We start from the raw sequence: 27,952 nt of genomic DNA, 5'->3' as shown, positions 1-27,952 counted from the left end.
TGAGACTGCAGACTTTATTTTTAAGTCTGAAAATTACCTACCTGCGCTCAGTCCAGAAGAAGCAAAAACAAAAGACTTTCAACGCCTCTGCTCTGCAAGTTCATGGCCTAACAGACTTTTAGTTTGGGCTCGAGCGAGAAGGAGAACGTTCACTGAGGGGTGCCGTCCACGTTTTCAGCCGCTCGTCCTTTAGCCTTCAGATGTGAGTGGCCATGGGCAGCCAGGGCAGCCCGGTGAAAAGCTACGACTACCTGCTGAAGTTCCTCCTGGTCGGAGACAGTGACGTGGGCAAAGGGGAGATCCTGGACAGCCTGCAGGATGGGTCTGCAGAGTCGCCGTACGCTTACAGTAGTGGTGAGTCACTCCTGCCTCAGCTAACCTGTGATGATGATGATGAAAGTGGTGATGGGCTCCTCGTGTTGTCATGCTCGCTCATCACAAAAGCCCTGAACGTTCTAGCTGCTGCCGTGTGGACGGCAGAGGACACACAATGACTGTCCTTATAAACACATACGCTAGCCCTCATAACACACGGCGTTCATGTGGACGTGACTCAGACGCCCGTGAATGTATGTGCATTGTTGTTGAGATCCTTGCTGAACAATGCTATTCATTGACCTCAGAGTCTAGCAGCAAAACAGTGAGCACTCAGACCTACATAGCACTCATATTGAATATTTTCCACTCAGTATGGCTCCTCCTTTTACTCCCAAACTGTAAAAAAAAAAACAAAAAAGCTGCTGCATTTGCGAGTGTATTCAGGAACGCCCACTTAGCTCCATCCTCCGTGCTCAGGAGGAGAAGGCTGATGGAGCCGTGCCCAATCAGGTGGTCTCTCTGTGGGAGTGGGTGTTCAGATAAGCTGGGTGTCTCTTCCTGCTCTGTAATGCAAACTCCCACCTCCACCCCAGGAGACATCCAACAAGAGAGGCAAATTATTCTATTTACCGTCACAGAACAGTTGTTAACAGCCTAATTTGAACACAGTTGCAATTAAATCCATTAGCAGAAATGACATTGTGAACTAAACTATAAAATCATCCCTTATTTCTTTTTGTTTTACAGTGAACCTACTTAAATATGAGTCATAAAACTGGTTTGGAACATTCTTCACCTAATTACAGAACATTAGCAGCCTTTATAAGCTTCTAATTTCACCTAATTGCAGCTTATGAATTGCCAATTATTTGACGTTCATTACGATTAATGAGTGCCTTGATTTACATGTAAATTAATCGTAGGCGCTCGCATCCACAAACCAGGAAATTCAGCCTAAATCACACACATAGCAGTGTTTCTGCCAGTTCAAGTCACGCTGACTTAGTCTGTTTTGTTGCCTTTCTTCCATGTGTAAAATGATGTTAAATACTATAGATTTTATGGCATTTATATGAAGTCAAATGGAAGTTAATGACGCATAAAATCATTATTGTGATTGTCACATTTACCTTCATAACCGTTAATGATGACTTTCTTCTTTGTGATTAACATTTGTATGTCAAATCTTGAGATTAGAGAATAAACCTCTTGCTCTGTCAGGAAATCTAAAGTAGAACACCCTGCGGGCGTTTACATTTCCTAACGGGTGTTTTCCAGATCGGCATATGGAGTAGCATGAGTAAGCACCATGTTCTGGGTTGAATCTAGAACCTAAACCTGGTTGTTTGTTAGTTAGTAAAGCATTCACTGCATGCTGACTTGCCTGTGTGTTATAATTATCTGCTGAACATATTTATACAAGCGAATCTGAGTTTCCTAGAAAGTTATTCACAGCACTGAACACTGAAGGTTAAATCGCTGCGTTTGCAAGCCTGCAGCTACTTGGAATACGTGATATGAGGTGCTTTTCTAATCTATTTTTTAAAAATAAGCAAACAATATCGGTCATATTAGCGGTCACACAGCCACGTCACCAAAACGAAGGCCCTGCGATTGCCCTATTTGTGGCTTCACAGGCTTTTTTCACGAAGAAGAAAAGTAAAAAGGCTTCGTTAATCCATTCATGTGGGTTGTCTTCAGTAATTATACACACGAGGAACGCTCTTTCACTCCAGACGTTCTGTTACTGTTGTGTGGTTTTGTGGTGAAAATCACAACACTGGAAGGAGACGTGACTCAGGAGACTTTCTGACATCTGCAAGGTGATTTTAAAGATGTGTTGGAGTGATATTAGAGGAAAAGGCAGGAAAAACTAGTCAAAGAACAGTCAAATCTGATGATGCTGAAGGAGCTTCTATGTGTTTGTGAGCAGGAGATTAGGGTTGCAGTGATTAATCTGTCAGTTAAATCAATTGCCAGCTATTTTAATGATAGATTTGAGCATGTTTTTAAAGAAAAAAAAATGTAAATTCTCAGATTCCAGCTTCTTAAATGTGAATATTTTTTTGCTTCTTTCCTTCCCTGCGACAGTAAACTGGATATCTTTGGGTTGTGGACAAAACTTTGTCATCTCTGGCTTTGGTAGTCTTAACTGATGGACGCTTTTTTTTTTTTTTTTACCATTTTCTGACATTTTATAGACAAAACAACTAACTGATTAATCACAGATGAATCAATAATGAAAATAATGCTTCGTTTGAGCCCTGCAGGCCTAATTAATCCCAGTTTCTCCACTTTAAATCACTGATACCAGCTTGTAAAGTGGTGAATTACTGATTCCTAAAGATAAAATTTGAGCAGATGTTTGCTCTCATCTTTACAACCACAGATTACTCCTTAAGTATCATTTCTGTGTTGATTTCCATCTCCTCCCTTTAAGCAATGACAGCAACTGTTCATGAAAGATACATCAGTCTACAGAATGACCCTCTTTTCACTGGCGTTTATCTGATGAATTCTGCCAAAGGCTGATGCTGCCTGTTGGCAGTGAAGTGAAGACCCTCCCTCTGGTCGCGTGGTTGCAGACTTCCACATTTGCTGTTGCCAAATTAAGTGTTTCATGGCAGCGGTTAAATGTGTTAATGATGAGTAAAAGAGCTGATAAGAGTCTATTTATTGTGGTTAGGCTTTCTAATCGACCCACTTTCTTTCATTATTTATTTTCAGACACAAAAGTCCAGTTTGCTAATGGTACTCCATATATCTGAAGTACTTAAGTTGATCTGCAAACAGCAGGGCCTGCAGCTTTTAAGCTGTTAAATCTTTGATTTCCTGACGTAACAGGAAGTTTTAGTCTTTATTTCAGGGTCTGACCCAGTTAATGAGACAAAAAAATATGACTCAATGTTTGCTACAGTGCTCCATATGCCAAAGCAAAGGCCTAGAAGTTTCTAAACACAAAGCTCATCGTGACCAAGTCATTATTCTAAATGGGACTGCAGTTTAAAAGCTTCTTTATCAATAAATCTATGGATTATTTCAGTGATTATTTCATACAACAAATAGACGGTGTGGAAATGCCTTGTTTTATCTGGGAAACACTCCAAAATCTTGTGATTTTTGCCGACTTCCCAGTCAAAAATGTGTAGTTTTTGACTCAAATTCGCTGCCGGTTGATCAGCTGATTAATCAAAAATTTATTACAGATGTGCTTTGATAAAATGTGAGCCAGGCTAGCTACTAACTCCAGTTTTGCCCATGTCAACATATCTGATAGAATAACTCATATTCTTTCGTTTGTTAACACTAATGCAATTTTATTTCCTATTTCAGGACCTGAACTAGTAAATATGATGTCAGAATCGCTATCTCAGAGATATAAAGGTTTGGTGAAGACCGTTTTTATTATTCTTCCCAGTGTTGATTTGATGCATCGTGAACCCTGTTTGGTCCATGAATTTTATCAAGAGGCTGCAGTTAAACAGCTTCAGGATGAATAAATCTACTGATTTCAGTGATTATTTAATGCAATATTGTAATGATTATTACCCCGATTACTTAATTGATTGTTTCATGCATCATGTATACAATTTGCAGTCGTCCTGCCAATCCAAAATCAAGAGATATTCGCCCACTTGTCGTAGAAAACTGGGTGGTTTTTGACTCAGAATTGCTGCCAGTTAATCAACTGATTAATCAAATATTTATCGCAGCCCCACTTTGCCAAAACGAGAGCTGGGCCAGCTACTAAACAGTCTCCAGAAGAGGAAGCAGATCCGATTGATGCGAGGGAGATCAAAAGCCTTCAAACGGCTTCATTAAATATGGAAGGCAGAGTGGATGTTTGTGCAGACAGATGCTCCGCTATTGATTTCCATCCCTCTGGCAAAGAGAGGTTAGCGTGGAAGGACGTTAAATATTTCAGGAGGAGGGGATCGGGAGCAGATTTTTGATTGGATAACGCCGTCCTCGGGCTGCGATTGGCTCGCTGACAGATTTTAGGAAAGACCGATCTGTCACATTTCCTCCTCGCTGACTCATTGATTATGAATTCGGTGACCAGCAGCACAAACAAATGGCTCACACTTTGCAGGGAAGTGAGGCGACTTTGTCAAGTTTTTGGGGCTTTTTCGGTTGAATGCAGTGTTGATGGTACAGCAGGAACAAATAGTTGTTAACTGAATATTTAACTAAGAGAAAACCAATGACAAAGTGTTATTTTGGTAGAATCTTTAGCTTTATTGGTCATTTGGTAGCAAAAGACAGGAAATTGCTTCAGTTTTGGGTCAAATCAAAGTGATTTTAATGTTATTGATTGAATATTCTCAGTGATAAATGCCATCAGACTGATTGGTTTTCAGAGTGAAACAGACTTGACAGCAGATCAGGGCCAAATGTAAAAACAGATTTATGTATTTTTCTGCGTAACTGCATGTAGGTTTCCATGGCGACACATACAGTTTGCGTTGCTGTAGCTGCGTGGCTTCGTTCAGCGAGATTACGGACGTCCAGCTCAGCAGGCTTCATCATGAAAATAAGTAAAGGGAGGCGCTTCCTACGTCTGGTTTGAATCCCAAACTCTGATTAAAAAGTCCTCCAGAACGGGTTAGCTGTGCAGCATCAGTTACCATGGTAACTACCGTTTTTATATGGAATTTTTCTTTCTTAGTGTCATTTGATTTATTGCAAAAGAAGCAAAATGCCCTTTAATATCCTTTGACCATCTCTATCGGTGCCTTTATTGCATTTTGCTGCTGTTTGGTCAGTCCCCTATAACCTTAGTACTGATTTATCTGTATCATGTTCGCTATAAATTGATTTTAAGCACTCATAAGTTAATTTTTCTAACCGTAAAACACTAGTGAGGCACTTCAGGCCGTAGGGTCCATGTAAGTTTCACTGTTTTGACCATGTGGAATCTGTATTATGAGGAATAATAAAAACAACACATTCAGATCGACAAGTGCTTTACCCAACAGGAAGCGCGTTACGACACGAAAATGTGAAGAAAGACAGTAAAGCCAAGAAGGGAAAAGAAGTGCAGGAAAGTTGGTTTGACAGGCACGAGGCTGCGTTTCCAGCTAAGCTCTGCGCTGATGCTGAACATTCGGAGCGTCGGTCTGTGCATCTTTGAGGAGGATTAGACCAGGTTCAGCTGTTCATTTACCTCCCGACTCTTTGTCACACACAATAAACCTGGTTCTCCTGCAGCGTGGGGGGTTATCGGAGAGCTGGCCTGCATCCAGCGATAACCGTCGTCTGTGGAAGTGCTACCGTCGAACCAAGCGGTCGGCTGCCGCGGCTGAACAAAGGGCCGCCGGGCTGCTTCGCCCCGGGGGAATAGTCAATTGTTGGTGTGTGCTGAAGGAAAGAAAAAAAGATTGAAGAGTCTCACTTGTCTGGCAGATGCACCGAAAAGTGTCTTTTCAGGCAGCTTTAGCGTTTTAATTGGCTTCTCTTCTTGGAGGCTGCTGTTATCAGATGGCTGCTGCAGAGAAATAATGTTGAAATGATTAGTAACCCCAACACTCCAATCCCTTTATGGAGCTAAAACCACACAGTCAGTCACTAATTTTCTGCCTAATCACTCATTTTAGTCAATGAGACAAAGGAGATCATGTTATATTATTATGTCCTCCTTGTTAATCTTTTTCTTTATGGTGATCAGAAATCATAAATCCGTCATTGTGAGCTGGAATTAGCAGTGCTAATCCTTTTGGTGTGTAGAAAATGCAAATGTTAAAAAACAGGACACTCATAAAAATGTCCAAATATTATATCAACAACATTTAGAAACGTCCATTTGTATTTTTTTTATTCCTGTATTCCTTAGTGGTTATTCCCACAGCAACTAGAATGCAGTTTTTGATTGTTTTGTCTGCATAACATCACACAGAAGTTTAATTTTTAGTGTTTGCTTTGACCAAATAACAGCAAAATTCTAAAAATATTACATCATATTGGGTTTTTCTTGACCACACAGTAGAATTCGTCCACCTGTAGTAGAAGCAACGAGTCTGTTTTTATCTTATTTGACAGAAATCACTGCATTTACTTGTGATTTCTGACCATTTGTCAACCAAGTATTTTCTTCAGGAAACTGGTCAAATGTATTTAATATGCGTTTTATTCTTAGTTCTTGTCATTTTGCTGTTGGTGATATTCCTCTGGTGCTGGCTAAACCCTCTTTAGGGGCGCTAAATATTCAGGAATGTGCAGAAAACAACATGTTTTTGTCTATATGTGTAAAATACAATTACTTCTTAAAAACATTTTGTAAGTTTAAATAAGTTCAACCTCGCTGGATCATTGCTTCTGAAATTACAAAGTTTGTAGACAAAAATCCTGCTTAACCATCTGTGATTTGTCTAAATATGATTAGATATTTCTGATATATACATATATTTGAGGTTTTTTTCCAATTTCGGAAATATATGAAGCTAAAATTTCACTCATATCTTTATAAATATCTGTATTTTATGGTATATTTGAACAAATCGCAGATGGTTGCGCAAGATTTGTTCTAAAAATTTGGTAATTTCAGATGCAGTGTTCCATCTAAATTGAATTTATTTAACATTTACTGCATGTTTTTCAGAAGTAATTCTTTTATTTTACACAAAAACATGTTGTTTTCTGCATAGAGGAATATTTAGCCAGCACCAGAGGAAAATCACCAGCAGCAAAATGAATGATAAGAATTGAGAATATAACGCATGTTAAATACATTTAAGTTAATTTGGGCTTTGTTTACTGAGCATAAGAAACCCCCCCCCCCCCCCCATAATTACCTCCTGATGTAGTCAGATGGTTGCTGTGAGAGGTAATTTATCCATATCAGCTAAATCTGCGCCCACTGTCTCGTTTTGTGGAACGTGTCTGACATTCCCACGGAGTCAAATCGACGCCGTCTCAACAAAAGACGAAGCTTCACACGGCTCCCAGAATAGAAGCAGCAGTTTTCAGCGGAGACATCAGAGCAGCTATTGATTATCTGGGATATCTAAGTGAGTCCTGGCAACCGGAGGAGAGGAAGCACTCTGCTCGCTCTCCCCAATTCAATTAGACCGGCCTGAGCTCAGCACTTTAGCTCGGCGGCAGCTTTATGTTGCCTGGAAAATTGGAAGATATTGCTAATGCCGTTAGCCTTCAGCTGTTCCAGGCAGATGCGGTGACGCTGGAGAGTCCAGGAAGTGGAAGGGTTGCTGTTTGGGTGAAATATTACTGTTTTTATAGTAATTAGTGCTAGATGTTTAAATGTATGCATCTGTGAGAATCATTTTTGTTTCTGCTGCACGTGTGATTTACTTTTTTACGTTAAGATTATTGCTTGAAAAACATCTGGTGTCTGTGTCTTTGCTGTTGAACCCTGAGCACTTTTATTTTTCACTGCAACACAAAGTCCTACACCTCTGTGGAAACAGAGTGAAGAGGGAGAGAGAACTCAGAATGACGTAAAGAATAAAGAAAAATAAACTGTATGTGTTCAGCTGTTTATGTGACAAAAACTGAAAAACACTGGAATCCACGTTTACCGTTTTTCACACAGTTGTTAGAGACACTGGAGAGACAAATGTACAAAAAAACTCTCCATAATTACTTGAAACAAGCTCAAAATGACTGATAATTTCTTTTTAGGTTCAATTTTTGTAGTGATTTTAGGCTATTTTTAGTCCAACCTTTACAGACTTTCTCCATCTACTCTGCTCATCAGCTGTAAAAGATGTTTCACCATGCTGGATGTATCTTCAACAACTTGCTCCTCTGTTCCCTGTTTCTGAGCCGCGCTGCATTTATTTTATTGATCCAGTAGCTTTGATTTCCCTCTCAGTCTCATTGTGGAAAAACTGCCTGCAGTTCACCTGAATTTACTGGATTTCTGCCACTTGACTGTTGGTCACAGCTGAGTCAGTCGTGGCTTCACAGTTGCACCGAGAACTGCAGAATTTTTATTAATTTTATTTTATTTTTTTTACAAAATCAGGTGCAAACATTTTATTTTTGACATTTCTTTTATAAAGACTCAATTAAATAAAATAGATTTTTGCAAAATATCACAGCTATAAGCTTAGATTTAGTTGTTTTTCCCGACAGAACCACATTTGATTAGTTCAAGATGGGTTGGAAACTTGAAAATGCAATGATCAGTTTTGTTTTTAGCTTCTGGGTCTGATAAACGATGTAATTTTAAATTTATTAGGACCAGACCCAGCTGATACCATACTTTCTGAATTTTTGACCCTGCCTGTTGTTCTTTTTTTAAACCAGCTCTGACATATTTCATTTTATTGTTAAGAAAAAGACTCCTTTAACTGCAAATTTAGCGTTAGTAGGAGGAAATGTGTATTTTGGGGACTGTGTTGTAATGCATCTTTAAGGAATACTTTATAACAGGCTCAGAATTCACGTGTTACATTTTAGTAGGAGAATTTCATTGTTCGTGTTGTTTTTTTTGATTTATAAACAGTGTAGAATATCACCAGCCTTATCTAAGCTACTAAACATCAAAGATTTAGAGAAGGATCTGGTGTCACGACAAAGATAAACATGACTGTTCAGCGGTTCACCTGTTTAGCCTCAGGTGGAACCCACAGAAACGTGTCCAGGCGTGGAGCAGCTGGGTGGCAGGTGTAGCAGTCCGACTGGTTTGTCAGAGCTGATGTGTTAGCGGCCTGCGGCGCTGCTAACGGACGGTTAAACTGTAAACATTATCCGAGTTACACATCAGGATTCACATGTGAAAGCTCACGCAGGGATTCTTGGATTGTGTTTTTAATTCACTAAACCAAAACATGATTTTATTTGGAAGCTAGATTAGTTTTAGCGTGCTTCACTGCATGACTTTGGGCCAACAAGTCCCAGCAGCTGTTTGTGGATTGGCAGGAAATCTGGTTCCCAGACGATGACTCCTGCTGACTGGGCCAGCAACTTGTTTATTTTCTGGATTAATCGATTAGTTATGTGGTCCCTAAAAGGTCAGTTTTCCAAAGCCCAAGATGACAAATGCCCTGTTTTGTCCAACGATGTTCAATTTACTGTCACAGAGAAGGACAGAAACCAGAAAATATTCACATTTAAGAAGCTGAAATCCAAGAATTTTCCTTTCGATATTACTCAAACCCATTAAGCGATTATCAAATTTTAATTTAATAGCTGGCAGCTCAAATACAGCTTGACTGAAAGGCAGACTTTATGTTTTCCTAAATGGGAATATTTTCTGGTTTCATTAATCGACAATGAAATAAGGCTGTTAACTGTTAATGTTTTTAGTGATTTTTTTTTTCAGACAAAGTGGAAAATTTGGACATTAACTAACCTAACATCTGCTTTTCAGTCGAGCTGAGACAATTAATGGTCTACTTTTAAACTGTTAAATTGATTTTGATTTGGTAGTTTGAGTAATTTTTAAGAAAATGTTTTCATCGCTGCTTTTTAAATTTAATTGTGTAATGAATTTTTACCTTTTTCCGACATTTTAGTGAACAAACAACTGACTGAGACGATAATAATTTGTAATCGGCGATGGAAATACTTGCTAGTTGCTGTACTTTGCAACCAGTGTAAACGCTGTCTGCACAGTCACCGGGGAAACTTTTGCAGAGTTCAGGTGGAAAGTTTGGACAACGTTGGTATTTATTATTTAATCTCACACGTCTGTACGATTTCTTCATTTGTGCTCTTTTCCATCGAGGATGTGACTGAAAAGAGATGCGAGGAGGAAATGAGAACTCCTTCATTCCAAAGTGTCAGTTTTAAGACGCAGCATTTATATGACACCTGATAAAGAGCTGCTGCTATGAGCTCGAGGTGCAGTTCAGTAGATGTAAGATTCTAATGATTTCCAGGTCACAGAAGGATAAAAGTTACACAAGTTAGCGTGACGAAAATCCCCACTGGACTTTTTTTAAGTGGTTAAGTTCAGGAGAAGGTGCACAATGGCCAATTTATTCTTAAAATTAGAATAAAATCCATTAAAAAGGTAGGAAAACGATGAGATAAAGGCATTTTATTCATCTTAAATAACGTTTTTGTTGAATTTAACTCATGCATCTCAGCCTAAAGTCCAATTAACAAAGTAGAAAATGTGACGCTGGTGTTTAGCTGTTGAAATTGTGAGCATTCTGAATTTCAGATGCACAGTCCGCAAACACACGGTTATGTTTGATTAATTTAAAGCTGTAATCGCTGCAGCTCAGTGTGGGAAGGGAGAGTCTGTAATTGCTGATAGAAATCAAGTGAAAAAGGGGATTAGCGTGATGTCAGCCTTTGGAGGCGGATGAAAACTCTCCTCTGTAGTGTGTTAATGTTTCCTCGGTTTAAGTGGTGGAGTCGCTGTGATGTTGATGCATCTATTAGCCTGATGCCTGCTTCCTCTCTGTGCAGGTATCGACTATAAAACCACCACCATTCTTCTGGATGGCAGGAGAGTGAAGCTCGAGCTCTGGTAAGTGAACTTCAACGCTGCTGCTGCTGCTGCTGCTGCTGCTGTGAAACGGGCAGAAAACTCAGGTGGATTTCTCAAACTTTCAGTTTAGGCAGAGCTCTGATGTTGCATCAGCTGCCTTCTTCTTACTTCACCATCAGTGACACAAAAATGCAAAAAAAAGCTGAACCTGGAGCGTTGTATACAAACCCAGTATTTGTGTTTACCGTACAGCCAAAAAATGAGACGATTAAGGTGTAAAATCCTGCATTAACTCGTGCTTCTGTTACTCCGATGGAGCATCTTTCAGCATCTTGAATTTGAACAAATGTGTTGCTTTCAGTCTTGACTCAGAGTATTTTGAGAAGCAAACCTTCACACAATACGTCTTATATTACAGGAGATGACTCGGTTAAGCTGTGCAGACACGAAACATGTTTGCAATGCTGTGCAGAAAGAACACTGTAAGAAAAAAAATCTTCCAGAAATTTTTTTAATTCAAAACTGGTGGAACGTCACGATCTCTAAAATAATAATTACTTAAAATATAATTTATCATGTAAAACAGTTTTTGACATTTTTTTTGGTTTCTGTCAAATTATAAATAATATTTTTTTCTGTCATTTTACTCTAATGAAACAGAAAAATAATCTTTATACTAACAATTTTAATGCTTTTTTCACTTATTTATATGCATAAATTTTCTTTCAAATACCAACAAATATCTGTGAAATTAATATATCTTTTAGCTGATTTAAATACACAATGTAAATTTATAAAAATACAGATTTGTGATGTGGACATATTTACAATTTAGGCCAGTTTTTATACAGTTTACATGAAAATCAGTACTTTTATCCTGTGATTTTTGCTAGCTATAATATGTTGTTTAACAAAACAGGGAAAATCTTAAACAATGACAAAAAAATATATATATATTTTCAATCTCTAATATACATAGTATTTATTTTAAATAGTAGCAAATATCTGTGAAATAGTATTTTTGAAAAAATAGTGGAATTTTATTATTAAATGTTGTAAAAGATTTTTGAAGTGGGCATTATTTACAATTTTGACCAGATTTTTTTTACAGTCAACATGCAACTTAAAATATTTTTCTGTGATTTTGCGAGATATTGTCTGTAATGTAACAACACAAGGAAAATCCATAAAATAACACTTTAAACATTTTTAATCCTTAACATACATAATTTTTGCTTCAAATTGTGACAAATATCTGTAAAATAATATTTTAAAAATATTTTTCAGCTGCTTTCAATGCTGTAAAAACAGTTTTTGGTTATAAAAGAACAAACTTGTAAAAATAGAGATTTTTATGTTTGCATTATGTACAGTCTTGTATATTTTTTTTGCAATTCACATTTAAATTAGACTTTTTCTGTTTAATGGATATAACCTATGATTTATCGAGACAGAAGAAATCTGTACAATAATAATTGTTAAAAATAATTACACTGAAACAAATAAAGGTTCATTTTTTACAGTGTTTGCAGCTGTGAGGTGCACACACTGAGCCTTTTTTCTGCTGCTTTTTGTTTCCTGCCTGATAAATAAGGTTGCATGTAGCTGCAGCAGCAGATGTGTTGGTTGTCAGTTGCGTCGCTGCAACGCAAGGCCTGTTTGGTGGAAGTAGGCCAAAGAATTCAGCTCCTCGGGGGGGGGGTAAACCGACGCCTTGTCTTCCCCGTATGATGCAGGATCCTCTCTACTTCTGCTGCCTCGCTCTCTCCTCGGTGTTATTTTACCGTCTTCATATCATCTTTTCCATTTCTGCCTCATGACTCTGACTGTTCTGCACAAGCATAAAGCATTTTCTGGACTTATTAGTGTCACCAAAACTCATGATGGGTTTATTTTCACTCAGTCCTGTAGCTACAAATACTCAAATATGGATATTCCCCAACAAATGTCCTCGTGTTTGCTGCCTTTATTATTCTGATTAAACTGTCTTTAACCACATTGTGGGTTTAGTCACCAGTTAGATCATGCAGGTGTGTTTTGTTTCTCAAAAATACTCTCTTTTGGGCTGTTTAATGCCTTCGTAAGAGCCAACAGTTGGCAGGTTAGATGAAAAAAAGATGTTTGTTGTCTGTGCTAGAGATGCCCAGAGTTTCTCCTTTTGTCTAAATTGACAAGAAGATCAAAATGTTCTAAAATTTGTCTAAAATGAGTTAAAATTGTTCCCAGATTTCTTGAAACTTTGCCCAAAATGACTAAAAATTGGTCTTCAAATGACTCCAAATTTGTCAAAAATTACTTAAAATTGGTCCAAAATTTCTTCAAAATATCTCAACATTTGTCCAGAATGACTTGAAACTTCTATACAGTATCTCAGACTTTGGTCAAAATGACTAAAGAGTGGTCCATCACATCTTAAAATGTCTTCAAAGTGTCTCAAAATATGTTTGAAATGACTTCAAATTAGTACAAAACATTTAAACCCTTTCAAAGTGTCTGAAAATGTCTTGAAAAGGACAAAACACGTTTAAATAAGTCTAAATTCATCCAAAATGCCTTAGAAGGTCTACAAAGTGGGTCAACATTTGTCTAAACTGACAAAAACATCAAAATGTCTACAAGTTGGTCTAAAATGTCTTGAAAATTTGACAGAAATCTTTTACTAAAAGCAGATATTGACCTGTGAGTTTCATCCAACAAAGCCAGGACTGAATCTGCATCAAGAAACAAAAACATTTCTTTAATTATTTCTTGTTCGTGGCACAACGGATGATCCTCTTCTCTGGATAGACTCTCAGTTCACTGGTCCATTGCTGCTACTTTTAAGTTTCATGCTCTAAAGTGGTGGCAGCTGCTCGCCAGATTTCTTTAAAGATAAATAAATCTGTGACATTACTCAGGGTGTGAAACTGGAGAGTCGAGTTTCATATTTTTATGTGTTAACACCTGTTTTAAATGTCTGTTTATGCAAACACTCCCTGAGAGTAATTCTCACAACATGAAGGCTGTTAGTCGTGTCGAGGCTTGAGTCTAATCAATAGAGCTGGATTTTTTCCGTCATCCTGTGAGGGAAAACAAGGTCATCAGATGTTTATGATAAACATGCAGCACTTAAGCGTTATTTTGCAGTTTATAAAGCACAAGCAGAACTCAGAATGAGTCCAAAATGGCTACAAATTGGTCCAAAATGTCTTGAAACCTGTCCAAGGTGTCTGAAAATATGTTTCAAAGAACAAAAAGCATGTTTAAGTCATTCTATAGTCATCCAAAATGTCTTGAACCTTCTCCAAAACCTCTCTCAAAATTATCTTAATTGACAAGAACTTCGAAATGTCACAATTTTGTCCGAAATGACTACAAAGACACTTCTTGAAACTTCTTCAAAATGTCTGAAGTTTACCAAAGTGAGTAAAAATTGGTCCAAACTGCACAAACAGAAGAGGTTATCGCATGTTTCTGCTTCAGCTTTGGCCTCTCGTTGCTCCGTTACATGTACATTTGATCACGGCTGCTGAGTTTTTGGATTAAAATCTGCAAGTCGGTTGGTGGTTTGTCTTGTCTGAGTGTCTCCGTGTATCTTTTCTCCTCAGGGACACTTCAGGACAGGGGAGGTTCTGCACCATATTCCGCTCGTATTCCCGTGGAGCTCAGGTGAGGAACGAACACAAACTTTATTCTACATAAACTACACCTACCTGAGTTATTATAGATATGTAAAGCGCTATTTTGTGCTGGTTTCAGGGGATCCTGCTGGTTTACGACATCACTAATCGGTGGTCCTTCGACGGCATCGACAGGTGGATCAGAGAGATCGATGAGGTGAAACTAATCTCTGCTGAACATCAAACAAGATCCATTTTAAAAACATCAGCAGCCATTGAGTCCAATAAGTGCTTTCTGAAGTTTTCATTTTGATTTTCAGTTGCTCGGCATTTTTTGTTAGTTTCATTTTTAGTAGAAAATTGTGTTAATAATTACCTGAAAATCTAAATAGTTGGTGACAAACCTTCAAGTAAAAATGCAAAAGAAATCTTTAAAATTAGGATTTCAATTTTCATGAAATCGAAAAGAAAGTTGAGTTTATTTATTTTACTGAAATTAAAGAGAATCATCATGTGAAATGCTAGATTTTTCAACTTTAATTGCTAATTTGGTTAATAAATAGCTGAAAATCAAAACAGTTCTTTAGCAAAAATGCACAAATGATCATTTTTAGCTAAAAATGATCATATCCATATTCATCGTCCACACTTTCCTTTATTTCTCGGTTATTATTTTGTCTTATTTTGTGCCGCATCATGTTTTATTTCTGAGAATTCCAGCTGCTCTGAGACTTTAAATATAAAATGTAGAACTGAGGCAGTGAATCACTGAACCGGAGTCTGAGCTGCTTCATGTCCTTCCTGCTAACTTGGAAACTCAGAGGATGTCCGCCTTGTCACCGCGTGTTGTGTGTGTCTCTGTGTGTGTGTTGTGTGCTTGGTGGTATTTTCGGCCTGAGGAATGTGAGTTCCAGTTTGGCCTTTTCCTGCTCCACCTCCACCGAAGCACCACCACCGTCCACATAAACAGCCGCGATGATGAAAGATAAACAGCATCTACTATTACTGCACTAATAACACTTTTACTCTGTGCACGGCTGCAGACGACCATTTTTATCATTAGTATTAATTCCTGCTGTTTGACGAAGGAAATTAAATTAATTGAACTTGCTTGTAAAATGAATAAATCATTTTTTAGGAATTCAGGCATTGTTGCTGCTCCTGTGTGTCAGCAGGAGGAGTATTTAGATAAAACTAAATAATTAATATTAATAGAAGTAATATTATAAATTTAAATATATTTTATTATATTAATTATATAATGTAATTGCCTGGAAGTTTATCCCCAAATATTTAGATTTTAGGTTATTTATTAAATACATTTTCAAGCACAAATGCAAAAGTAAATGTGAGAAATGAAAATGCAAATTTTAAAATGGGTTTAGAAAATATATACATTTCATTTTTTACATTTATTTTGACTGCAGGCATTCCAGCTAGTGAAATATATCCTTGTTGCAGCATTTAGCTGGATTGTTTAAAAATGATATTTTATTATGTTAATTATATAATATAATTGCTTGGATGTTTATCCCAGCTATTTAGATTTTTTTTATTTATTTATTTGTTTAAGTACATTTCAAGCACAAATGCAAAAGTAAATATGAGAAATGTTTTTGTGAAATAAATACATTTCATTTTTTAATTTATTTTTGACTGTAGACATTCTAGTTATTAAAGTAAATCTTTGCCGTTGTAACCCAGCTGCTTACTTTTTTGTTATTATATTAATATATCAATCATATGATATAATTGCTTTAAAATTTGTCACCACTGTTTTAATTTATATAGATTTCTAATCAATGTACATGACAAAATTCAATATTTCACTATGGTTTATACAAGCTGTGTATTTTTTGTGAAATTTAAAATGAGACGTAAAATATCGCGATTTTGACAAAAATATCACAATTTTCAGCTCAGATTTGGATGTGAGTAGTTCAAGGACCGACAGAAAATTGAAAATCTGCTGATTCGTCGTGGCTTTCTGGTTTCTTGCTGTGACAAATGTTGCAATTTTGGCAATTTTTGCATTGATAACTCGAATTTCAGTTCATGTTTTGAGGCTCGGATGGTTAAATACATTAAACCCAGCAGTCTCCATTAGGTTAAGGCGGATTATAGTTCTGAAAACAAGGTTCTGCAAAAGATGGTTTAACAGTGATCTCTGTGTTAAGATTCTGTCACAAAACAGTGTCCAGATATTTGGTAATGTGAGTACAGAGTGTTAAAAACTCTCTAAAACTGCTCTTTTGAGACGTACTGTGTATTTTGATGTCAAACAAATCGGGACAAAACCTTCAGTCTCTGCTGCCGAGGCTCTGAGCATGAAGAGGCAACAGGAGGAATCTGGAGAAGCTGATGAGCGGTGACAGTCTGGAGGAGGTCGGCCTCTCGCTGCCTTCATGTTTCATTCAGTTTGTCAGAACAGATGGAGATGATTTAGAGAGACCTGCCGCCGCCAGCTTGTTGAATTAATAACAAACCTCCGCTGGTCACTTTGTATTAACGTCTCATGCATTTAATCAGCTGGATGTCTGCAAGGAAGCGATTCCAGTTTCACTTAAGCAGCTACAAACCCTGTTTTTACCTTCCAGAACGTTTTATTTGACACGTGAAGCAGTGAGTTAATGTCATCCCAGATCATCACATTTTTAGAATAATTTCTGCTCCAGCACCTTTGATTTGGATTTAGTTTTTAATAGCATAAAATATGAATATTTATAGATGTTTCTGAAATTTTACGGTGACGTATCAAATAATTTTCGAGATAATTGTGTTTAAAATTGCTTCCGGCAGGTTTTTCACACAGTTTTAAATTTGAGGCTGTTTGAACAACAATATCTGAGGAACTATTACAGATAAAAACCTGAAATATTCACTGTTAATTCTCATCACGCCATTGATTGTGAATATTTGACATGCAGATCAAATAATCTCTGAACATGAGTGAGTTGAAATATGAAAAAGACAATTAAAGCTGTTATGAAAAGTTTGATCTTTGAGCTCACATTTACAAAAAACGTGATAATGCAGAAATCAACTAGTATCTTCTGAACCACGTGTTGCTGCATATCTCAATAACACAAAACTAAACGTATAGAATACATTTAATATGAAATACTAAGTGTTTTTATTGAACTTTATTGCTGATTGACCAGTTATGAATGAATGTAAACAAAAATATTATCAAAGTGGTCACTAAATCGTCCAAAAATGAAAAATATCTCCAAAATTAGAATTTATCTAAACTGACATGAACTTCTTCAAAATGTCAAGAAACGTGTCTATAATGTGTTGAATTTTGCCCCAAAATGACCAAAACCTGTCCATAGTCTCTTGAAATTTATCCAGAATGTCTTGGAAGCTTCTTCAAAATTTGTCAGAATGATAAAAAACTGGTTAAAAATGTCAAAAAAAAAAAAAAAATCCAAAATGTCTTGAAATGTCTTCACGTTGTCTAAAAATTTTTCAAAAACATCTTGAAAAGTCTTCATGTCTCAAAATGTGTCCCAAAAAAACTACAACGTTGTCAAAAATGTCTTGAAGCTTCTGCTCAAACATGAAAAAATGGGTTCAAAATGACAAAAATATTGTCCAAAATGTCTTGAAGCATCTTTGCATTGTCTTAAAATTTGTCCAAAACATCTAGAAAAGTCAAACTTCATGATTGTGTCTTAGCAAAAAAACAACAAATCCAACCAAAATGTCTTGAGACTGAAAATGTCCCAAAAAAAATTGTCGAAAATGTGAAAAAAATTCCAAAATCTCTTGAAACTTCTTTGCAATGTCTCAATTTTTTTCCAAAATGTCTTAAAGTCTTCATGTCTTAAAATGTGTCCAAAATTTCTAAAACTTTGTCCAAAATGTCTTGAAATTTGTTCAGAATTTGTCATAAATGACAAAAACCTGGTCCAGAATGAAAAAATCTTGTCTATAACATCTTAAAATGTGTCCAGAATGACTAAACATGTCCTAAAAGTCTTCAAACTTGTCGTCTTCCTGCCTCCCAGCATGCCCCAGGTGTTCCTCGGATCCTCGTCGGGAACCGCCTCCACCTGGCCTTCAAGCGGCAGGTTCCCACAGAGCAGGCGAGGGCGTACGCCGAGAAGAACGGCATGACCTTCTTCGAGGTTAGCCCGCTGTGCAACTTCAACGTCATCGAGTCTTTCACGGAGCTGTCGCGCATCGTCCTGATGAGGCACGGCATGGAGAAGTTCTGGAAGCCCAACAGAGGTGGGTGGACCCTGAGCAGAACCGCCGGTTTGACTGTCAGAGCATGAAGAAAAAAAGCCAGAGTTGTGGTGTTAATGAGCACTAATGAACCACAGATGGATGTCGTTCCTCCAGACTCCCGTCTTCTAATTAATTCTCCTTCCTGTCGTCGGTCCCTCTCCCTCATGCGTAATTACAGATTAAAGCGGTGAGAAGTGATGGCTGCGTACACCCTCGGAGATTTAGCGGCGAGTAGCTCGATGTGCCGAGACTCTCTGCTCATTAGACGTGTTAAATAAGCAGCACGAGTTCTGAAGTATTCTCCTGGAAGCAGACGGAGATCGTTTTTCACTGTAAACAGGACATTTAGTAGGTCAGTTGTAGTTGTTTTCCTTAGTTGCATTTTAGTTTCAGTTTTGCGCTTTTTATTCAGCCAAAAAAAATGTGCAAAATGGCAACAACCTGTCCGTAGTGGCTTAAAATTTGTCAAAAATGTCTTGAAACTTCTTCAAAATGTCTCAAAATTTGTCCAAAATGACTTAAATGGTCCAAAATGTCTTGTTTTTTTAAATTAGTTTATATGACAGGGACCATGTACAGAAGAAAATTAAACACAAGGTAAAGATGCTCTGTACCAGATTATCGTGTACTCACTAGTTAACCACGCCTGACGTACGTCAGCAGGGTTACTGCATTCACTTCGGTATCTGACTGGCTGCGTCAGTATGTATGTGGGTGGGTGGGTGGGTGGGTATGTCTGTTCAGATATCTCTGCAAGTGCTGAAGTCAGGATAATCACACTTGGCACTGAAGATCGGTCTAAGGTCCCTTGCTCAGTTGTGGAGTTAGAGGTCAGCAGGTCAAGGTCAAGGTCACAGGGGTCACTTAGCACATTTCTGGCATATTGCATGCATGGGCGTGGTTCTGCCATCTACTGAGGGCTCGTCTAGTTTCCATCTGCAGTCCCTGGAGCAGATAAGAGAGAAAGCAGACAAAGCAATACATCACATTTAAAAAAAAAAAAAAAAAAAATCTCACATTCACATGGTAAAAGTCATTGCAAGGACGGCCAGTGCTGACAGACTTGGTTTCTCCAGATCCATTTTTTGTCTCTAAAGAAAAATCTTTAGAATCTGTTACAGTCTTTGTTCAGAGGAGAGATTTTTCCATTCTGGTCTTGCTATATTCTTCAAAATGTCTCAAAATTTGTTGAAAATGACAAAAAAAGTTGGTAAAAAATGTCTTGAAACATCTTTGCAGCGTCTCAAAATGTGTCCAAAATTACTAAAAATTGGTCCAAAATGACAAAAAATTTGTCCAAAATTTGTCTTAACTGTCTTGAAGCGTCTCCAAAATGACTGAAAATTCATCCAAAATGACAAAAAATTGGTCCAAAACATCTTGAAACGTCTTTGCAGTGTCTCAGAATTTGCCCAAAAATGACTAAAACCTGTAATGAAATGTCTCAAAATTTGTCCAAAATGACAAAGAAATGTCTAAAATTACAAATAATTCATCTAAACTGTCTTGAAACTTGTGCAAAATGAGGGGCGAGCAGCAGCTTGTTTAACAGAGCAAAGCAAGACTAAATAGAGTTGTAGAGTGACGAAAAATGAACCATGTTGGGGAACAATATGGGACTTTTACATTAACTTAGATTAGTTACATTTTTAAATGTTTCCTCCTCCTTTGTTACCATGGAAACATGCTCCCCAAACCCCTTCTGACTCGCTGCTAAAAGTCTTCATTTGATATCATTGGAACCTGTAGGTGATGCTAGAAAAAGCTGTAGGAAAGTTCAGCTGGTTTCTGCTAAAAACATCCCTAGTTGGCGGTTTATTATTCAGACACTTTTAATTAGCATCAGATTGATTAAAGGTTTGTGTGTCAGAATAAAAGCTTCAGTTTGTCTGGTTTTGGCGACATTCCTGCAGGTTGAAGGTGTTGTTTTTGTCCTGCAGTGTTCAGCCTCCAGGACCTCTGCTGCAGAGCCATCGTGTCGTGCACGCCGGTCCACCTCATCGACAAGCTGCCGCTGCCCGTCGCCATCAAGTCGCACCTCAAGTCCTTCTCCATGGCCAACGGCATGAACGCCGTCATGATGCACGGACGCTCCTATTCGCTGGCCAACCCGGCCGGCGGCTCCAAGGGCAACAGCCTGAAGCGCTCCAAGTCCATCCGTCCGCCGCAGAGTCCGCCGCAGAACTGCACCCGCAACAACTGCAAGATCTCCTAACTGCTGGCGGCGGTCGTGAGATCAGGACGCCGGCCGGAGGAGAATCCCTGAACCTGAAGAGCTGAAGAGCAGGAATGATGGATGACGGGACGGACGCCTTCACGGGTGGAACAGAACTTTCCAGGTGAGGAGGCTCGAACGGCGCCGCGGGATGTCGGAGAGCCGAAACTCTCCGAGCTGATCCTCACTACACGCTTCTGCTAGAAACACTCGAGCTGCCGGAGCGTCGACTACATGTACAGAAACCTTCACCACGTTTAGTTACTCCACATACGTGATGCACGACGCCTGCCGTGACACCTCAAACTCTCACTCTTCTTTCTTTCTTCTCTGTTTTTTTTCTCTCCGTTTATTTGCTGACCAATAAGCTAATGAACAAAAACACTAGTAACCGGTGGGCCGGCGGTTTTATTCCACCTTAAAGTTCCCAGAGATGCTGCTGAGTCCAGTCTTGTCCGTGTGCCTTGAGTCCAAGTCTGAACTTTTCTTTCTTCCTTTTACGCTGCATTTTTAATAAACAGAGTTCTCGCTTGAAGCCCGACAGTAACCACGAATCACAAAAATCCATTTTATGTTGTTGTTGTTCTGCAGAGCCTCCCGCTTAGACGGGGGAGCTGGCGATGCTTGTTGCCGTGGAGACCGTGCAAAAATAGTCAGCCTATTTAAGGCGCCTCCATCTTTTATGAACTTTTTTTTCCTTTTTCTTTTCTGCAAAGTGGGAAACAAAACTCTGACAAATTCGACCGCAGAGCTGCTCAGAGGCGAATCAGGAATCACATGTGGCGGTTGTTACAAAGAAAAAGCTCCCGGTGTGGAATAGTTTTCAACATAACCGTCAGTTAAAACACAAACGGAGAATCTGGGATCTAAATGTGGCTCATAAATACATAGTTTCATTATTTTGAACCAACAAACAGGGTGGAAATGTGTTTTCAGCAACAGATTCATCCTCATTCGGTGCTGCAGTATTCCATAAAATGTAGATTTATCCTTTTAAATAAACATGTTTGTTTGGATAAATAAGTGATGCAGCTTCTGGGATTTGTAGTCCAGAGATTTTTATTCTTCTTCTTTCTCGTTTCACCTTCCTGCTGAGCGCTTAGAGATGCTTTCAGTTTTCACACTTCACCTGTCAAACACATCAGAAACATCTTTTTTTTTTGTCAAAATGAGGCATTCTCCCTCCAGACTCCCCCACAGACCTGTGTGCAGCAGCATTATAATTAAAAACAAATGTTAAAAATCAGTTTATCCATCGACAGAAAACCAATCTTCATTAATTTTCCTAATTTATTTAACGTTAGGACCCCAATGAACAGTTTCAGGGTGTTTTTTTTCCCGTTCTTGTCACATTCTTACTCACTGTGGCTCGTTTTTCACTGCAATACAATCAAAAATAATCACAATTTCTTGCATTGAATTTAAATTTTCCAAGCATGCCCAGCTGTCACCAACACTGGAAATATAATCAGAAGCTCCACATACTATGGATATTTAACTATTTACATTTTTACAGCTTCTACCAACATTTTTAACAGTTTCACCATGCTGAATGTATCTTCCAACAACCTGCTCCTCTGTTCACTGTTTCTGAGCCATGCTGCATTTATTTTATTGATCCGGTAGCTTTGATCTTCCTCTCTGCTCTGCCTGCAGTTCAACCTGTAAACTGAATTTTTATCACGTGACAGTTGGTCGTAGTTATGGCTTCCCAGTTGTGCAGAAAATCGCTGAATTTTTAGTTTTTTTACACTATTTTATTACAGCAAACTGTTTATTTTGGGTGAATTTTTGAGTGATTTTTTTTAAAATCAATTTTAAGCAGAGATTTGGTTGATTTTCCAAACTGAACCATACATCGCACACGATTAGTTGAAGAATGTGACAATTTTTTAATGTTTTTACAGTTTCTTGCCAACAAATTTTGTCATTTTGGCTCATTATTTTTAAGGTAACTTTTGAGTTTTGGGCTTCAGAAAGCGAAAAGGAAAATGTATTTGCTGGCATCCCTGTTGTGTTTTTGGCTATTTTTGTATTTTTGACTGTTTTAGGTTTTTGAACTGGACATTTTTAACTCTTTAATGACTGAAAATGATTGTTAATGTCATTATTTGCAGCTCTAAACTGAACATGTAGAATAGAGAGAAGCTAGTTGTTTAATTTATTGCATGAAAGCTGGTCATGATTCGAGTCTCAGTCGACTACAGCTGCTGATCCTTAAGACATGAGGTGAATATTTTGGTTCCATTTTCACCATTTGTGCCAAAATCACCACCGCGTTCATCTTCTTTTTCCTGCTGTGTTTTTATTTCGGTGAAGGTCTGCAGGGCGTGGACAGAAACCAGTCAGAGCAGCTGGACTGGTGTTAAGGTGGAATATTCCCAGTATTGATAGTAAACACTGACCCATATTTACCAGTCCTCTCTGAGCGGCTCCACTTCTGCAGGTTTCAGCCTTTTAATGCGTCAACACAGAAAGTGTTCTCAATCTACAGAGGGTTTTTCTAGCTTTTGGGGCGAGTAAAATAAAATATTTCATGATTTGTGTTACTGTAAAGCTTCGCAGTGTTGAGCTGGACAATTTTTGACAGATTTATAGAGAATTTATTGCGAATGACTTCCATTTTTTGGGTGATTATTAGATGGATTTTCAAGCATAAATGCTGCTAAATTACATTTTATGGTAGTAAATGGAGCATTTTCTCACAAAAAAGTGAAAATCTGTAATGCAGTCGGGAAAATGTCCGTTCAGAGTGGCTAATTTTTGTTTTTCCTTTCAGAAAGACTGAAAAGAAAAAGTAAATTTATGTGAATGTGAAGTTAAAACTCTTTAATATGCTTAATATGCTTTAATATGCAATGTTTTGCTCAGCGGAAGGTGGAGAGTAAAAAGTTGAATAAACACATTAATCAGGAATACGAAAGTTACAATATTTGCTGAACAGTTGTGTGGAAACACAAACTTGTCAGGTGACGAAATAACGTGAAACGTCCACAATTTGCTAATTTAACTCCATCGGAATAAAGTAAATATTTACAGTAAAGTGCTAAAATCTTGGGAAATAAATGACATGACTTGGTGTTTTAATGTGTTTTTACGCACATTTTGAAAAACCGCACCAGAAAAAGTTCTTCTTCTACAGTTTATTACAGCTAACAAAGCTACAGCGCCCCCTTCTGCTGAGTTAAATTTCTTCAACACAGTTCATGGAAGCTACTTTTTTAAACATTTCGAATGTTTGCTTCATATTTGCTTGACGTTGAAACCTGTCTTGTTAGGTGCCAGAACAACAGAATTTGATGATTTAACTTGTAAATATTTTCAACAATTTGCTAAAATCTTCCAGACAAAAAATGGGACGTCTTCCACCTCATTTGGTGCTGTAAAAAATTTTTACGCACGTTTTTAAAACTTGCATCAGAAAAAGTTGTGAAAGCAGTAAAATTCTTCTTCGACTGCCTTTTTTTTTTTTTTACAGCAAACCAAGCTACAGCGCCCCCTTCTGATGAGTTTAATTTCATTTTCAACAATTTGAACATTTGCCTCAAATTTGTTTGACATTTACACTAAAACACATCTTGTTTGGTGCCAGAAAAACGGAATAAAACCTGTAATTTGCTCATATTACTCCAATGGATTAAATATTTGCAACAGGAAGCTGAATTTTGCCAGCTAAACAAAATTGAGTTGACCGTCTCGCTTGATTTTTTTTTTTTTTTTTTTTTAACTTTCGTGAGCGAATTAGTTCAGTTAGCGTCATTTCAATCTGTCTCCTGCTGGTTGAAAATGAATTCAAAGCTGTGAAAATCCTCATTTAGATCCCAGAGCGGCCAAAAATAGCAGATATGTGGAGCTGAAGGTCTTTTAAATTTACGCAAATTAAATACAACCGAAGTAGATTTTTATTGTGACGCCATAGTTCTGCTATGAATTGATGAACAATGTTGGATTTTCTGAGCAGAGAGAATCTAATATGGACAAACTAGTGCTTCATAAATGAAGATATATGAGGAGAAAAACGTTATTTTGCGTTAAAAAAAATCATTTTTCCTGGATTTAATCACGCAGCTGCTTTAGTTTAAAGATGCAGACTTTAATTTAAAAACCTAAAAAAACACATTTCGATGACTTTAATTGGAATTCCACCCTCAAGACTCATTTATTTTTATCGTTTTTGCCGATTTAACGTGATTTCCTTCAACATATATCTTAATCACATGAGAGAGACAGAATGTGTTTGTCTCCAGACGATACGATTCGGTCGACGTCAGGAGGAATCGATTAAAGCGATCATGAGCCTCCTGTTTCTCCTTCGCTGTGCCGCATTCGAGTGCGTCGGGACAAATGGCGATCACTCGTGCGGAAACGACTTCTGACACGTGAACTCTTCCGAGCGGCTGGATTTCCCGCGGGACGGAATGCAGCATCTTCAGCTGTGATCCGCCTCCGCCTGCCGTCCCATGATTCATAGCTGCTGAATAATAGATGCTCCTCGCTGCTCTTCCATCCTTCGTTTCTCCTCCGCCGTTCCATAGAAACACCTTCGTAAACACTTTCAGCTCCATGTTTCTGTTTGTTTTCATGTTGCTGGACTCGTTCTTTTTATCTAAACATGTTTTGACTGATTTTAGTTCAGATTTCTGTCACATTTCTGCAGCTCAAACCGAACACACCCGTTTTCACTCATTTTAGTCACTTTAATGCAATTTCAATTTTCTGCAACATTTTGTCTTTTGAGCCCCTAAAACTAAAATATCTTCTGTTTTCTCGAATAAATTAACTTTTAGGGTCCTAAAGAGAAAATGATTGAGTTACAGAAGCTCTTAAAACATAAATATCTGCTATTTTCTATCAATGGTTGTTTCATTTTAATCATTTTTATTCAAATAAAACTACTTTTAGGAGGCTAAAGAGCAAAATTCTGCTCTTGTTTACTTTATAAAGTAGAATTTTGCATTGCAGAATCAAATTGTCAGTTCAAATGTTCAGTTCTGTAATCCTTTAAAACACCACAACCACAACCTGTTATTTCAGTTATTTATACTCAAAACAACTTTTAGGGTCCTGAAGAGAAAACTTTGCAGTTATTTACTTAAAAAAATAGAATTTTGCATTGCAGGATCAGATGCTCTCTGTGATTTTGTGACAACTTAAATACCAGATTTTTTTCTTCTTTCTCTCATTTCAGTTCATCTCCTGCTGGTTTAAAATTTGTTCACATCTGCAAAAGTCCTCCTGCAGATCCCAAAGTTTCCTAAAATCACAGACATCTACGTCTAAAATATTTAATTTGGCTGCACAGTTTGGGTTTTGAAACTGACAAAAACGTGCAAGAAAGATGTGAAGAAGTATCGATGAGAAAAGGCAGCGCTTCACGTTTATTAGTTTTCTGTTGATTTCATGAATTAGAATTTGATTTAATCAACTTTGAATCTCGTTCAGAGGTCGACTTTTATACGTTTTTTTATGCTTTTGTTTATTTTTTTTCTCAGAAAGCGATTCCAGAGCCTCAAATTAGGAACCTTTAGTCGTGGTTTTACTGTCGGTGCAGCTTTTTATGAGTTTTTTTTTAGAGATTTAGAAGCAGCTCCATCATTTCAGTGTTTAAGGAAAACTTTTTGCAAACATTTTTAGATTTTTTTTCCCCTGATGTGACTTTTATCAACATTTTCAGCCTCCCTTGGTGTAAAAATGCTCCTTGGTGTCATGTCGTAGCTTCGTTTTTTTAATTTTTTACCCACTTTGAGCCAAGTTTCTATTTTAAAATCCGTTAAAAAGCCGTTTTCAGAGGATTGTTGGAAGCTTGGACTCAGGACCGCGGCAGGGCTGCCCTCTGAGGCCGCCGGACGAAAAGGAAAAACCTGTAAAACACTATTATGTTGTGTGAGTGTGTGTGTGTGTGTGTGTGTGTGAGAGAGAGAGAGTGACGTTCTTCAAACACAAACCTGAACATTTTTCCTTTATTTTTGTTTGTTTTTTTAAATTATTGATTGTACAGTTCAAGGCGACGTGTATGAAGAGACTTTTTCACAATAAAAATATTGAATGTTGGAGTCGACACGTTTCCGGATTTGATTTCATATAATATTAAAAAGGAAAGCTAATTTATCTATTATTTCACATATACAGAACACATCTGGGTCTGTGAATCGGCTTCAATGGACTTAATGGTTTATTAGAGCATGCTGCCCCCTGTTGGTTTTATTTTGAAAATTAACCAACACAGTCGGACTGTAGTTCTGATGCAGCATTAAAATCTTCTTATTTTGTGTTTTATTTAATGTTTTTTTGAGCAATATTTTAAAGTTAATCTACTGAAGTACTGAACGAGATTAGAATTTGGAAAACACTCATACTGCACTGTTTTATTTTGAAAGTACGTTTGATTTGTGGGAAAGCACCAGTTTGTGGGGATTTTAAGTCAAAAATTATGTTTATAGGTTCTTCTAAGTATATTTTTTATGTTTTTTTCTTTTGTTTTTTGTTTTGCATGTTGAAATATTTAATCCATCTAAAAATGTTTTTTTCTATTTATTTATTTTAGCTAACAATCTTCTACATTTTTGGTTTCATACTTAAAAAAAACACCTAGAAGTACTGGACAATAATCTGCTTCTGTTATTTAGCAGATAATAGCGTATGAAAACAAGTCTTTTCTTGGGGGAAAAAGAAATGAAAACAAATCTAGAATATTTTTAAGAGGATTAACAGTTGTTTTAATAAATAATTTACTGTAATATCAGTTAATGTATTGTAGATTTAATTTTAAATAACTTTATGCTAATTAAAATAAATGTAAATATGATTTTTTTATTTTTATGAAAACATATTTAAAGTCTAAATTAGAGTACATTGTGCATGGAGGCAGAGTTTAATTGTGAATTTGATTGTGAAGGGATTTATTTCACCAGTGGAAGAAGTAAAGGTATTATTACCGTGCTGTGAAAATATTTGAGTAAAAGTTCTGCATTGAAAAGCTACAGTAAAAAAAAAATTTAATTGAATTACACATAATCTGAGAAAAAGTGCTTTAAAGTGGTAAAACTGAAACAAAACTTAAATATTAAGTTATTACTGGTAATGTGTTCAGTTTAGACAGAATTTTAATGTTTAAACTTTTGAAGTTTTTTTTTTCTTTTTGGGTGACATTCCCTGAATTTACTGTTTGTTGAGGAAGAA

General features: G+C 37.3%; 1 protein-coding gene across 1 annotated transcript; it reads left to right on the top strand.

Moving 5' to 3' along the window:
• The first annotated feature begins 200 nt into the window (after positions 1-200).
• On the top strand, positions 201-26,831 carry LOC110955089 (RAB40c, member RAS oncogene family). Its single transcript, XM_022199941.2, has 6 exons — positions 201-354; positions 10,702-10,762; positions 14,311-14,371; positions 14,462-14,539; positions 18,336-18,558; positions 20,499-26,831. The coding sequence occupies exons 1-6, from the start codon at positions 213-215 to the stop codon at positions 20,771-20,773; spliced, it is 840 nt and encodes a 279-aa protein (XP_022055633.1). The 5' UTR covers positions 201-212; the 3' UTR covers positions 20,774-26,831.
• The last annotated feature ends 1,121 nt before the right edge of the window (positions 26,832-27,952 follow it).

Source organism: Acanthochromis polyacanthus, chromosome 21 (assembly GCF_021347895.1).
Source record: "Acanthochromis polyacanthus isolate Apoly-LR-REF ecotype Palm Island chromosome 21, KAUST_Apoly_ChrSc, whole genome shotgun sequence".
NCBI lineage: Eukaryota > Metazoa > Chordata > Actinopteri > Pomacentridae > Acanthochromis > Acanthochromis polyacanthus.
The sequence above is the reverse complement of the archived record's forward strand: the minus strand, read 5'-3'. Positions and strand labels throughout refer to the sequence as shown.